Consider the following 12,929-nt stretch of genomic DNA (forward strand, 5'->3'; position numbering starts at 1 on the left):
CGTGACTGTTAGACTCCCCATCCCCCATTTCATTTTGAGTTTGACTTAAACTTTGGAAGGAACAGGTTCTTGCTCAGTGGTGGTGCTTCTGGGGTCAGTGCCCGGGCTTCAAGAGACCTCAGTGCCGTGGGACTGATAAACAGGCAATTGGACTTCCCTCCCCCTGCCGCAAAACTCAGGAAAAAGGGAACAGAAATCCCCCTGGAGAGTAGTTGTTTTTCTTTAAAAATATAAAGAGAACAAAAAGAAACAGTCCCTGAACCAGTTGTGTGTGTCTCTCTCTCGGTTTAACTAATATAACCCTACAATTTTTTTTGAAATATACTGAAGAGCAGCCACCTGCAACCATTACTAATAAATCATTCCTTGTTTTGGAGCTGGGATTTCTCAAAAGCAATATAAGTTGGTGCAACTCCAGTAGGAGCAGGCTTTGGCTCGTGCTTTTGAATTTACTTATTAATTTATTTATTTTTAAGATTTGAAACCTCTTTTTTATCTATATTTTATTTGTAGTCCTTCAAGCAGGTTTTCTTGGCAGGAATTTTCACGGGATAGATAAAACTCGTTGCAGCCCTTGCTCTTCCTACCCGAGCAAATCTCCTGCGGAGGTGGGTGATGTCTTGGATGAAACCAGACTAAAATTGATTAAAGAGTCCAGGATTGGCTAACAGTCATTAGTTGTGCATGATTGTTCATGGCTGGCACATAGCTTATAATTATGCAGCTTGACTGAAAACAAAAGTAATATTTTAAACAGCTGTCCTGGAACAAAAAATTAAAATGACAATATTACAGTAATAGCTGGAGTAACTGGTTATAGGAGTTACAAGAGAGACTAACTTTCCACCCTTTTGTGGGTTTACCTCCAGAGTGTTAAACATAAGGCTGTAATAATTGTTGGAAAGGTTTCTTTTCCCCCTTTAAACTTTGACAGTTACCGTCACTCGTAGGAGGCAGAAGTTCTGAGCCTTCATCCCCTACCAGGGGACGGGCAGGCTGGCCTCCGAGGGACCAGGTCTCATCTCTAGGTCATCTGCTGCAGCTGGAATTGGAGAGCTGCAAGGCTTCGCCGCTCTGTGCGTCCAGCACGGTGCGTGGACCGACAGATTAGAGGTGGGACCGGCAGCCTTGCTGCAGCGCTGCGTCACCCTGCCGCTCGCTCTTCGTGTTGAGACCTGGAGTCAAAACTGCATCTTGGCGGGAGCAGGGAGGTGCTGCTGTTGGGCAGCATCAGATTCAAAGCTCGGGTGGAAGAAGAACTGGGGTTGCTGCCGTTCTCCCAGTGGCATCTCCTAGGGCCTCCCCTGCGAGGAGCTTGCCGTGGTCGCTGAGAAACTGTCCGCATCTCCCCTTGGCACCTGCGATGGGAATTCGTGCCCGAAGCATTTGCCAGCCTTTGCAGGAATGAGAAGATACTTCGCATCCCATTTTGGTTTTTTTTTTAGACACAATGATTTGAGTCTTTAAAAATTGCATGCTGTGCATTTGTAGGAAAAACACTTTAATCTGTTGGTCTGGAAATGCAAAATTCCCTTTGTACTAGAGAACCCTAAGAATTTTTCAAAGGTGCCTGACTTGACAGATAGGTGTCTGTCAGCCTTGAAATGTGCAAGAGGGACTGATTAATCCAGACACCGTGTATTTTGCTGAGAAAGTTGCTACTTGACCTGTCCAACAAAGGCATGCTCAGGTGGAGGTGCTGCCTTATTAAAATACAGCAAGATCTGACATTCCATAAGCATGATCTGTTAGGAGCTTAAACAAGAAAAATTAAAAGAAATAACTAGAGGCATGTGAAAAACGAGCTTTAGCCTAACCCAGACTTTCAGCTCTTTTGACTGAACAGAGCCTTGGGAATTGCCTCTACGAATGTCTGATTATATATGCAGTTCTGTTAATTAAATTTAAAAATTGTGTAGGAAGTCAAAAGATATAGCTACTTGTTTAATTAAGCTAATTAAGTCCCCAGGTAGCTTTTATATTTGCTTTATTCACTGCAAGTGTCTGGCTTGTTCTGTTTTTGAAGCCACGTCAGCACTGACATGGCCTAGAAAAAGGTTGTACTTCTAGGATGCTTACTAATTGTGCCTGTGGGGAAGAAAGGACGGAGCAGCAATGGGAGAAAGGATGTTCTGGGCTCCAGGGTAAATGCAGTCGTCTTTCGTGCCTGACCCAAACACAATAAGAAGATTCCCACTGATTTCAGTGCGCTTCAGATCGGTCTTCCCAGGCTGGGCTATCTGTTGTGGGGAGGAAAAAAAGAAAGATACTCTGGTCTTGTGTTTGCAAGAGTTAATGTTCATGCCAGATGCAGGGCTGAAGATGTCTCTTCATCCTGGAGGTCCACCTCGTCTCCGTTTCGGAGAGCGAGCGCTCGCAGGCAGGCAGCCACCCTTCGGATCCACCTCTTCCCGTCCGCAGCGAGTTTTTGACAGAGGCATGCCCGGCTCTCTCGGAGGCCGACTGACTATACCTGCTCTTCGAGTTCAGCGGATGCTTCGGCTGCGTGTTGAGATGTTGCCTGAGAGACTACCCTTCTTCTGAATTTGTTTTCCAAACCTCTTCCATTGGTGAATCACGCGCGGCCAGTTTTTATTACATGTGTGAAGGCATATGATTAAGGAGTCCTGTTTCAGTCTCCCCGCATCTGTTTGCTCCTGAACTAGCTTTTTTTTTTTTTTTTGTAACGCGGACAAGGAGAGTAAATAACACCTTCCTGGTTGTTGGGAACAAAGTCGGCACGGCCTTTTTCTGGAGAAGGTGCGTGAGATGTTTGGCTGGGGCCCCTCCTTGGGGGAAACCGATCCCTTGCAGCTCCCTTTGAAGTCACGTGGGAGCCGTGCGATCTCGGCAAGTTCAGGCATGGGGCACCGTGCGGGTGGTTCGAAGCGGGAGTGAAGTCCTCCTCGGCCCTGTGCTCGGCCTCGCTGCCAAAGTGTTGCGTCTCGCAGTGGAAGCGTGATGAAACGGCGACTGAACTCGTCGGTCCTTACCTGCTCGTTTCCAGCACGCTTGCCAAAATCCTCCAGCGCTTGTTTTCTCTTAGGTACGACTGTGGAGTTCAGCGGAAGTTAAAGTGTATACTTAGCTCTGGGCCAAAATCCTGTGTTGTTCTTACAGATACAAAAGGGGTTCCTGAGCTCCCGCAGTTAATCTTATCCACCCTTTGTGCTGCGGGGGAACGTGCTGTCTTCCATTTCCTTGAACTAGAAGAGAATGGCGATTAAAGGCTTTACTACACTGATAAGCACCCTTTCCAAGCTAAAACTTGGCCAAGTTACCTCTAAAACAGCAAAAAAAGTCAATGTTTTTTTTCTCCCAGTTGCTCTCTGGGGGACCAGGCTGAGGATGAGAGGGGAGGGTGATCAGTGTTTGCAGCCGTGTGTGCCGATGGTGTGATGCTGCACGCCACCAGTTTAGTTTGATTTATTCAGAGATCAGTGTACCTCGTAGCATTTGCAATGTCACACATGCATAAAAATTCAGACTTCTTTGCTTCTCCCAGTACAACAGGACTTTTCCCACTGCAGTGCATCTGCTCTTCCAGGCAGAAATCTGCAATTCCCTGAAAGAAGCTATCCTATGCCAGATGGATCTTGGCATTAGGCAACTTTTATCTCTGCTTATTAAACTTTTTGAATATTGTTGTCAAGTATATACAGATGGTTACATTCCTGTATCATTTATCTCCTATGATATGATGTAGGAGTTCTCCCTTAACGTTGTCTGTGCTGCCTTCAGGCTGTTGAGCTTCTCTGAGCCTCTCCTGCTTTCTTTGACAAAGGAGATCAACATCAGCTGCATCGTTCACCCAAACTGGTTGCACAGTCTGCTTTAGACTTCAGCAATTCTGTCAAGAATAATACTGTGGCCCCTGCCTCTCTATAAAAAATACAGATTTTTGCCTTTCAGCCGTCACGGTCCATGCTGAGAAGAAAGGAAGTGAGAAGCAAACCTTAGCATGTGCGTGGTGCTTGTGTTACACCCGCACCGCTGTTGTGAGGCTGAGTCCTGAGGGTGTTCGCTGATGCTGGGAGGTACCGACATCGCCGGAGCCTTGCCGGCGTGCAGTCGGGGCCTGGGCCGCCAGCCAGCCGTCGCTAGATAGGGTTATCCCTTCCATGGCTGGAGGGCCAGTCCTTTGGCAGCTGCTGCCTTTTGAAGTGCTCAAATCTTATTAAATAACAGAGCATAGTGAGAAGTCCTCTGAGTCTGCAAAAGTAGGTGCTAGTGATAGAAGTTCTTTAGTGACTGAAGAGATAGAACGAGGGTTTAGATCAGGAGTTCCTCCTTTTGGGGAAGAAGTAGGCAACCACACTCCTCATTTGTGGGCATCTGGTTTCAGATGGTTACGGGCATATTTCTGCGTGCCCAAATGTGGCTGCAGTTGCTTGCTGGGTTGGTAAAGCTGTCCCGAGGCACGTGCTAGTTCTGTAGCTGTGCCGCAAAGCGTGAAGGCAGTAATGAAGGTGTAAAGCCGGGGCAGGAACATGGGGAAGTGTGCTACAAGGATGGCTGAGGTTACCCAGGGGCCCGGGCTTAGCAAGCTGCTTGCTGTGCACGCCGGCTCAGCATATCAGCATCTGTCTGGCTGCACGGGCATCGCGGGTTGTGGTCCAGCAAGTGTGAGGAGCTCGCAGGCGTCAGCGGCCGCCAGCATGAGGCCCTGCACGGTGTGTGGCCATGGGACGGGAGTCCGTGCGATGGCGAGAGGAAGCACGTCTCGTCAGGTGGGTGTTGCTGTCCGGGGGCTCCTCGATCGGCTGATCTCGGCCAGGTCTGCAGCCAGACGTCTTCCGTTCCGTTTTGTAGGTCAGACGTTATTTTCTGTTTCAGGCACGTTCCACGTATCTGGTAGCTGATCTCAGATATTGCGTTGGCTTCTACTTAGCTGGTCAAATTTCATCTTTAAAGGAGATCACAGAATCTCCAAAAGCCAGACTTTTAGCAGTGGTGTATTACTTTTAATTATTTAATTTCATTGTATCTCATCTTTTGTTGTTGCTGTTGCTATCAGTTTAAGACCAGAGAACCTCTGAAGACTGTCTGCTTTAACCTCTTGTAGAGGACAAGATTTCAGTGTTAGTCCTGCATCCAGTGGCGTGCCGCTGTGCCAAAGTTTCAGCAGCTCCTGGCGTGCTGGGGCTGCAGTCCTCGTTTTGGAGTCTTTCAGCTGTAATTTTTCATTCGATCCTGCTAACATGTGCTGTGAGAAGAGCTGGAGTGTAGCTAGATCCTCTTTATGGAGTGCTCTCGAGCTGTGGTACAACAAGAGCACGGCTGCTTCATTCATGTAGGGGATTTGACTGGTCTTTAATCTTGGAGTCTGGAGGGGAGAGACATTGTTTTATAACTCCCATAAATCTCCTGCTATTACTTTCTGAATTATTTTGTTTCTGTTTTGTGAGAGTGTGCTACCCTGGGCAGAGGAATCCCATTTCCAGTGATGGAGAGTGTGTTGGGTCACAGAGTTTGGACCAATTTTTGTTTGTAGCCTGTGCAGAAGGTGGGTGATGCTTTTGTTGCATCTCCTGGTCTCAGCCCAGCTGCTTGTGTCTTGACAAGCCTTTGCTTTTAAGACTAAACAAATCTTAAAAGAAGGGAGGAAGGATCCTCTTTGTGGATGTGAAAGCAGGAGTCTAATGTATTGCTGTGTATGGAGACTGGCAGAAAAATGATAAGCACTGAAGAATGATTTTGAAACCCTGAGTAAGAATTTTCCCATAAAATCTGAATTCCTGATACCCCATAAATCAATTTGGGTGACTGTAGATGTGTATGCATTATACTTATTGTGTATTTTTGAAAGAACCATTTCTTTACAAAGATGTGTATCTCTCCAGTGAACGGAAATGTAGGCAAAAATGATGCCTGATATCCCTGGAGTTGAAGTTTATTTGGGGAATGCCTTCCATATTAATGGAGACAGAGGGCTGTTCAAACGCAGCTTTGTAAAGCCAGTGTAATAAGCAGCCCAAGCAAACATGAAATTTAGTATTCAGTCAAAGCTAAATATTTAATTCAAATTTTCTCTGTGAGATTGATTTGTTTGTTTTTTGGTGTTTTTTTTTTTTTTTTTTTGATAGTGGAAAATACAGTTTCCATAAAATGAACATTTTGATTTTTTCCAAGAAGTTCTAGTTTCCATGATTTGTATCCCATCGATAGAGTCATGCCCCTTCTGGAGTTGTGTGAAGAGGATGTTCTCTCATCCTTTCTCTGAAAATATTTGCTCTGCTCATCCTAACAAATTCCCAGTAGTTGAAAAAAACAATTTATCTACTTCTGCAACAAGTTGTAGGCTAGGGAAACGTTCGGTGAGGGTGCGTGCTGTCTCTGCTTCCCCCTCACTTAGCCCAGAAGATTGTGTTCTCGCGGCTGGGGATGGTGAAGCTGCGGGTAGCATCCCCAGGAGCGCTGGTGCCAGCAGAAAGCGCTGCCATACCTTAACGCTGCGGAGTCAGTCTGGCTTGGACGCCTTCTCCCCCGACTTAGAGCCCTGCAGATGCTCTCTGTCCATGTGTAGCGTGGCTGTTTGGCTCCTCCGTTAGATATGCAGAGTTCGAATTTCTCTTTTGCCTGTGTCCTGATGGTATTCCCTTCAAAGGACCGGCTGGTGCGTGGCAGGGTTTGCAAACCACGGGCAAATGTTGTCTGGATGAGCGGTGGGCCCTGCACCGTGGCTCTGGGAGCTCAGGCTGATGGTCAGAGGTTTGTCTGAGTGGTGTGATGTGTTAACACTGGAGAGGAGTCAGAGTGTTGGCAGGATACATCGCGTGCTGCCCGAGACAAAGGAGGGAGCCGGAGCTCATCATCCGTCCTTGCAGGACCGGGAAACGTTTTTCACTCTGCAGCGTGCACACCAAAGGATATTAAATTCTGGGCACTTCTGTGATGAAACTCGGTGCCGCTGACGTAGAAGACTTGCTGCTATTTCTGCCAGAGCAAGGAAAAGTGACTGTGTGAGAGCACAGAGGGTTTGAATGATCACGTCTAGTCATTCCTCCAGAGAGCTCTATTTTCAGAATTTCTGTTCCGCAGATTATCGATACCCAGGAGGTGTGAAGCTCCTTTTGGGTGATTTTAACCTTGCAGTTTGGGAGTGGGATGTGTGGAGGGGTTGTGTGCCTTGTTGGTTTTGTTGTTGGGTTTTTTTTTGAAGTGAGACTTCTGTGTGACAACCTGACTTGAACTTCAGGGATCCTCAGCTTTTTGCTAAGAACTAGCTGGTAAAAAAAAAACCCAAAAGCAAGACCTTCATTAAAAATGTGACTAAAAATGAAAAATCGACTCACCAAAAAATAAATACCTTCTTTCGAGGACAGATTGACCGACATTGGGATTGAATCTTTGATCCCTAAAATTGTATTCTGTTCTCTATCTATGTATTGTCTATCTAATTTAGATTAAACGACAAGAAGTCCTTAGGTAACAGCACTAACAGTTTCCTATTTTCTATGGTTTAAGGCCAGAAGGTGATTTATGTAAGAAATCAATGTTTACCTAGCACTAATGGTATTTTGAAAGACTGAAACGATTTCAGTGGGATAAGATATAATAGGAGGGACGTCCATATAATTCAGCAGACAGACATGCATGGATCTTTTCAGAGAATTGCGTGTGTTTAATGTTACTCCCGCTTCATTTATCTGACTAACTGAAATACTATTAGCCGTATTTTAGTTTTTTCTTTCTTGAATCTCTATTTGCTCTAGCAAGATTGAGACGGTTCAGCACTTCTAGGAAAAAGATAAGGAATCAAGTTCCTTATTTTTTGTGGAGCCCTGACTGTTGAACAATTTCAGCCATGGGTGATTTTTTTTATATTTTGTAAAATTAAGGGTATGCATGAGAATATATATTTATATTATATATTATTAATATATTTATATTTTATAAATGTTATCAAATATTTTCAAGATTTATCATGCAAAATCCCAAGAGGAGTTTTTTTCTTGAAAAGTGATCTTCTAACATTTCCTTTACTTTTTCAGGTGGATTTGGAGCCAGAAGGCAAAGTGTTTGTCGTCATAACTCTTACAGGCAGCTTCACGGAAGGTAAGGGGATTATTTTGCCCTGTTTCCATTAAGAGCTGGGCTCTGGTGTGTGCTCTTGCCGTCAGCTACCAAGCAGTAGAGAAGCGGGTGGCGTTCTTCACACGGGCCATGTGCTGCTGTGCGTTGGAGATTTCTCGAGCGATGGGGGCAATCTGGAAGGGGCTGTTTGCGGCGGGTCCCGCCCTGTGTGCCCGTGGCTCTGCTGTTGGCCTGATCTCAGACCCAGGGAGCCGATCCGTGCTTGGTCTGACTTATCTGTCTGATGTTGTCCTTCGAGCAGATTGTGTCTGTCACCCGTGCTTTTTACCTGGGAGCCTGTTGAATGGCAAGCTAAGCAGCATGTAGAGCGCGTTTAAAATGGAACATGCTTAAAACATCTGGGTGGTTTTTATTCCGTAATGATTCCCATTTACTTCACTGCATTTCTGTTTCCCGAGTTCACTTTGCACAGGAAACTTAGAGGTTTTTTAGCGCGACAGATGCCCTGCAAAACTATCCAGACAGATTTTTTTTTTCTCTAACTGTCTTTTATAGCGTGATGTTTTTAATTTCCCTCTTGTTTACTGTGATACTAGCTATGAGCGTGGATGTGAGATGTGCTGGAGGAACCCGGGAAATCTGGGATGGGACTCAGGAAACGGTTATTTTCTTCAGGCCTACACCATGGTTCTTTGTTTTAGCTGTGGCCTCAGACTGCATTTGTTGAGGGGTGTTTTCTGTGCAGAAACCAAGAACCTGAGGCAGGATCTGTGCCACTATCTGTTACCTGCAGCCTGGGAGAGCTGGATTTTTAATGCTTTCTCTTCTTCTGCCCCAGAAACTGATGGCTTGGCACAAGGGCTGTGCCAGGGGCTGTGGCACAGGCAGCCCACCCTGGCGCACTCCATCTTGGATGCGAGGAGGGTGCGAGCTGGAGGGGTGCTTGCTTCAAGGGTTATGGGGGAGCTCTGCTCTCCTGCCTAGCAGTTCCCCGAGCTCGCATCTTGTGCTGGGTGCCCAGGCCTGTCACTGACCCATCTTTGTTTCTCAAATGCAGGTTTGAGTACAAGCTTGTGCTTTACTTGGACACTTCTGGGGAGCTGTCTCACTCTGGCTGGGCCGGCAGCCTGACGTGTGCTGGGGCCGGGGCAGCTGCTTGATGGGAAGCTGCTGCATCAGAGGAGCCACACCTGAGGGCCCAGCAAGGCTTTGCAGGGAGATGGTGTCCTCCCCTGCAGCAGCACCCCCAGCCCCACGGCGTGGAAGCAGTGGCAGGGCTTGCAGACATCCTTCCCTGTGTGGCGCTGGGGCTGCTCTTACTCCTAGCGACCATGGGCAGGGCATGATCCTGCTTGCAGGAGGTTGTTAGGAGGGAGACATGAACAGAAAGCCTGGCTGGCTTTGACTCCTAAGGAAACAGATGGTCTTGGAGTGATGGAGAAGACGAGGAGTATCACACCCTGGCACTGCAGCAGGGCAGGGGACCAGAATTCACTTTTCCAGTGAAGTTCACTTTCCATGTGAAGCTGGGCAGGCCACGCAACATCACTGCAAGTTTCACTTCTTTATCTGTCAAGTAGCAATGCGTGCTTTACTCTGTGGGAGCTGCTCTCACGTTTATCCATGCGTAAAATGCTAACCGGTCATTTACCCTTTCTCCTCTAGGGAGATGCTCCCTACAACTGTCCTGTGACAGGGAGACCTGAAGATCACTTCTTCAAGTTAGTTTGGGAAAAGCCTTCTATTTGTAACTAGAGAACAGGGAGAGTTCAAAGATGTGCTAGGGAGATGTGGAGGACTTTTGCAGGTCCAAGACAATGGCTCTTAGGCAGCAATAATGATATCAGGACAATGATAGGGGTGAAAAGGACATTAGAAAGTGGCTCTAATTGCCTATGATACAGCCAATGATGGAGAGAGAGTTGTACTGAGATCAAGAAACTAGAGGGCTTTTACTGACCAGCATGCCAGCTGGTATCCACACGCAAGCATGTCACGCTTGGCTGTTTAAAGCAAGGTTAAGCAGGGCTGGTGGGCTTGAGCATAAATCCAAAGTGTGGTTCAGACTGATGCTGGTGGCTAGGCTATTAAGGCATGTTGCTAACAAGGTCTCAAAGTTGAGAGAGGGAGGATTCAAACGTTTGTTCTGCTACTGCTTTCTGACGAAGATGGGAAATGTTGGAAACTGGTACTTCCCTTTGCTCTATTGGTATTGAGAAGGTATGGATTTACAGAACAGGAAGATCAAAGGGGCTTTTCTTGACTGGTTAGTCCCGTGTGTTGTCACATTTGGAGTTTCCAAGAATAGACATAACCCAGGGCAAGGCTGAGCGCAGACACTGACTTCTCCCAGTCGTTGGGTAGTGGAGGCATCTGTCAGGCAGGGGTTTCTTTCTGAAAATAGTGAGGTCTCTCTTAGAACATCGTGCTTTATTCTATTTTTTCCTCTCATTCTTTCCTGGGAATGTGAAGGCTCGGAATTGTATTTGAAATGCAAGTTTTTGGAAAGAAGTCTGAGAATAACTCACAACTTGAAACACAAAAAGGGGCTTTCCACTTGTTTGCCCTAATCTGGAGGGCAGCTGCTACCCCATCCTCGCTGCTAGTTTGTTAGTTCGCATTAGACCCCTTCAGGGTAGAACGTAGACCCATGTAGAGTTTCAAGCAGTATGTTCTTTAGTACTTTTGATCATTTTCTTGTGACTTTTAATGGTAAGCCTGCAACTTGGTGCATTTCCTGCTCTGAAAAGGATCCAGCAGTGGTGACGTGGTGCTGCAGAAATAGCCAGCCTCCAGCAGGTAACGAGCAACACGGCGATGTCTGTAGACTGACTCTTCTAGCCACACACAAGCTTTTTCAGCAGCTCTGGCCTCGCCGCTTTCGGTAGACTCTGGGGACAAAAGGGTAATGTGGTGGAGTCGGTCTGAACGGTGAGGAGCATCTTCTCTTGAAAAGCCTCAGACCTCCACTGAGCAAAGGCTGGAGGGTCAGCGCCTGCTGCTGCTCCTCATGCTACCAACACGGGATTCATCTCAGAGAGGTTTTATGCCAAGTGAGTTGTTTTGTTTATGGAAATAGCCAAATTCAGGATCTCAGCCACCATCATGTAAGTCCAGTAAAGTAAAAGCCCCCAAAAATGGCTACAGAGAGGGGGGAGGAGGGGAAGAAGGAAAATCACCCCAAAACCCAAGCAAACAAAAAAGCCTGAGACTTTAGGTCCACCTGAGACTGAATTATTTTATTATCCTAGAAAGCTTACCCAAAACAGACAGTGTCAGCGGTGTCGGCAGTGGGCACTTTCTTTAGCTTCAGGAGTGGTTAGGTTTTTCTGCTTGATCAAAAGTTCTTTTGACCTAGAAGTTTAATTTGGTTGTGCTTCCCCTGCAGCGGGCTGGGAGAGAATGGTGGCATTCCTGCGAGGGGCACAGCGTGTCTGGCACGCATTCGTGTGCCATCAGGATGAGGGCAGTACAGAAAGCGTGCGGCTGGAAGGAGGTTGGTCCTTTGTAGGTTCGCGTGTGGCTCTTCTGCCCGTCAGTGTTAAGCTGCGGTTTGGAGGCAGGGAAGTACGCCTGTTTCATGTGTTAGAAATGCGTGTAATTTTTCAGGAAGAGAAAGGAATGGAGCAATGGGAAGCGAGGGATGTCCACTGAAATTATCCCTGCCTGCCTTTATTTTCTCTGCTGGATGTATTCGTTGCTGTGCTAAGCAGTATCTGATTATATTAACTCCCCTCATTCAGCTGACATTTCCTGTGTAAAGCGACCAGTACAAAATTAAAATGGAAATCTCCTTAACGGGGAGGAGATTACCTCTCCGAGCATGATTGTGTCTCTGCTGGCAGTGGTGGGTCCCGGTGGCCCCGGCACCCGCCTGGGGTGGAGAGAAGCACCCTCTCCTCCAGCTGTCTCCCTCACTGACCCGAGACCTGTTTCACTCCAGGCTGTTCTGTAGAGCAGGTGAGGACTGACTTCTGCCTGCCAAACTTCAGGCATTGCTTAGGAATTGATTCCCCCCCAGCCGCCTCCCTCCCTCAAAGAACTTTGTTTAATCGTTCCTGGGGTTTCTTTATTTAACCTGCCTGATAATGGGATTTTTTTAAGTCATCAGAATTGTGATTTCTTTTTAAATTTCCTTATTGTTTTTACTCTGGATATTAATAAGTGAGCGTTTTTGCCAGTAGTGTCTTGAGCATTTCTTACATCTCTCTCTTTGTGTCTCTTTGGCCCTTTCTCCTTTGAAAGTAATGCAAGTGGCTGCTCTGAGAGATCTGTCTTTGCCATGAACGTGCCTCATCCAGCTGTGGCTGCCCCCTCCCTGGCAGTGTTCAAGGCCAGGCTGGACGGGGCTCTGAGCACCCTGCTCTGGTGGAAGGGGTCCCTTCCAATGGCAGGGGGGTGGGACTGGGTGATCTGTGAGGTCCCTTCCGACCCCAGCTGTTCTGTGATTGTATGATTCTGTGATAAGCTGAGTCCCCTTGCAGCTTTGCCTGCAAGGTGTGGTGCAGTGCCCGTGGTTTGCCACCTCTCTTGCTATTTGTTCTTTTTAATTTTGTGCAAAGCTAATGAAATTAATACAAATTAATTGTTTGACTGAATTAATGAATAAAGCAAGCCCTGTAGAAACTGAAGTGCTTCTATTTTAGTGCTTTGAACTCTTACAATTTGCCTTTTTAATTTTTTTAATTTTGTCACTCAAAGTGATAATTCTGGCTTGAAGTTCAATTTTAATTTCATTGTTGTGAGGTAAGTAATGGTTGTTTCTTTTCTTTCAGTGTCAGGAAAGACAAAGACAAATTTGAGTTCTGGGCAAGAAATAGAACGACGAGAATATTGAAAAGCGGAGTGACTTGGTAGAACAGATATAGCACCCGTTGCTAAATATTTAATGT

The 12,929-nt window shown here is 46.6% G+C and overlaps 1 protein-coding gene across 1 annotated transcript in view; it reads left to right on the forward strand.

Moving 5' to 3' along the window:
* The window catches only part of PRKCH (protein kinase C eta), a 124,005-nt gene that overhangs the window by 19,928 nt on the left and 91,148 nt on the right, over positions 1-12,929 (forward strand). Inside the window, exon 2 of the mRNA XM_075426810.1 lies at positions 7,995-8,058. Within this exon, the coding sequence (XP_075282925.1) occupies positions 7,995-8,058 (64 nt within the window). The remainder of the gene's footprint in view (positions 1-7,994; positions 8,059-12,929) is intronic.

The sequence above is a fragment of the Opisthocomus hoazin genome, chromosome 7 (genome assembly GCF_030867145.1).
Source record: "Opisthocomus hoazin isolate bOpiHoa1 chromosome 7, bOpiHoa1.hap1, whole genome shotgun sequence".
Taxonomy (NCBI): Eukaryota; Metazoa; Chordata; class Aves; order Opisthocomiformes; family Opisthocomidae; genus Opisthocomus; species Opisthocomus hoazin.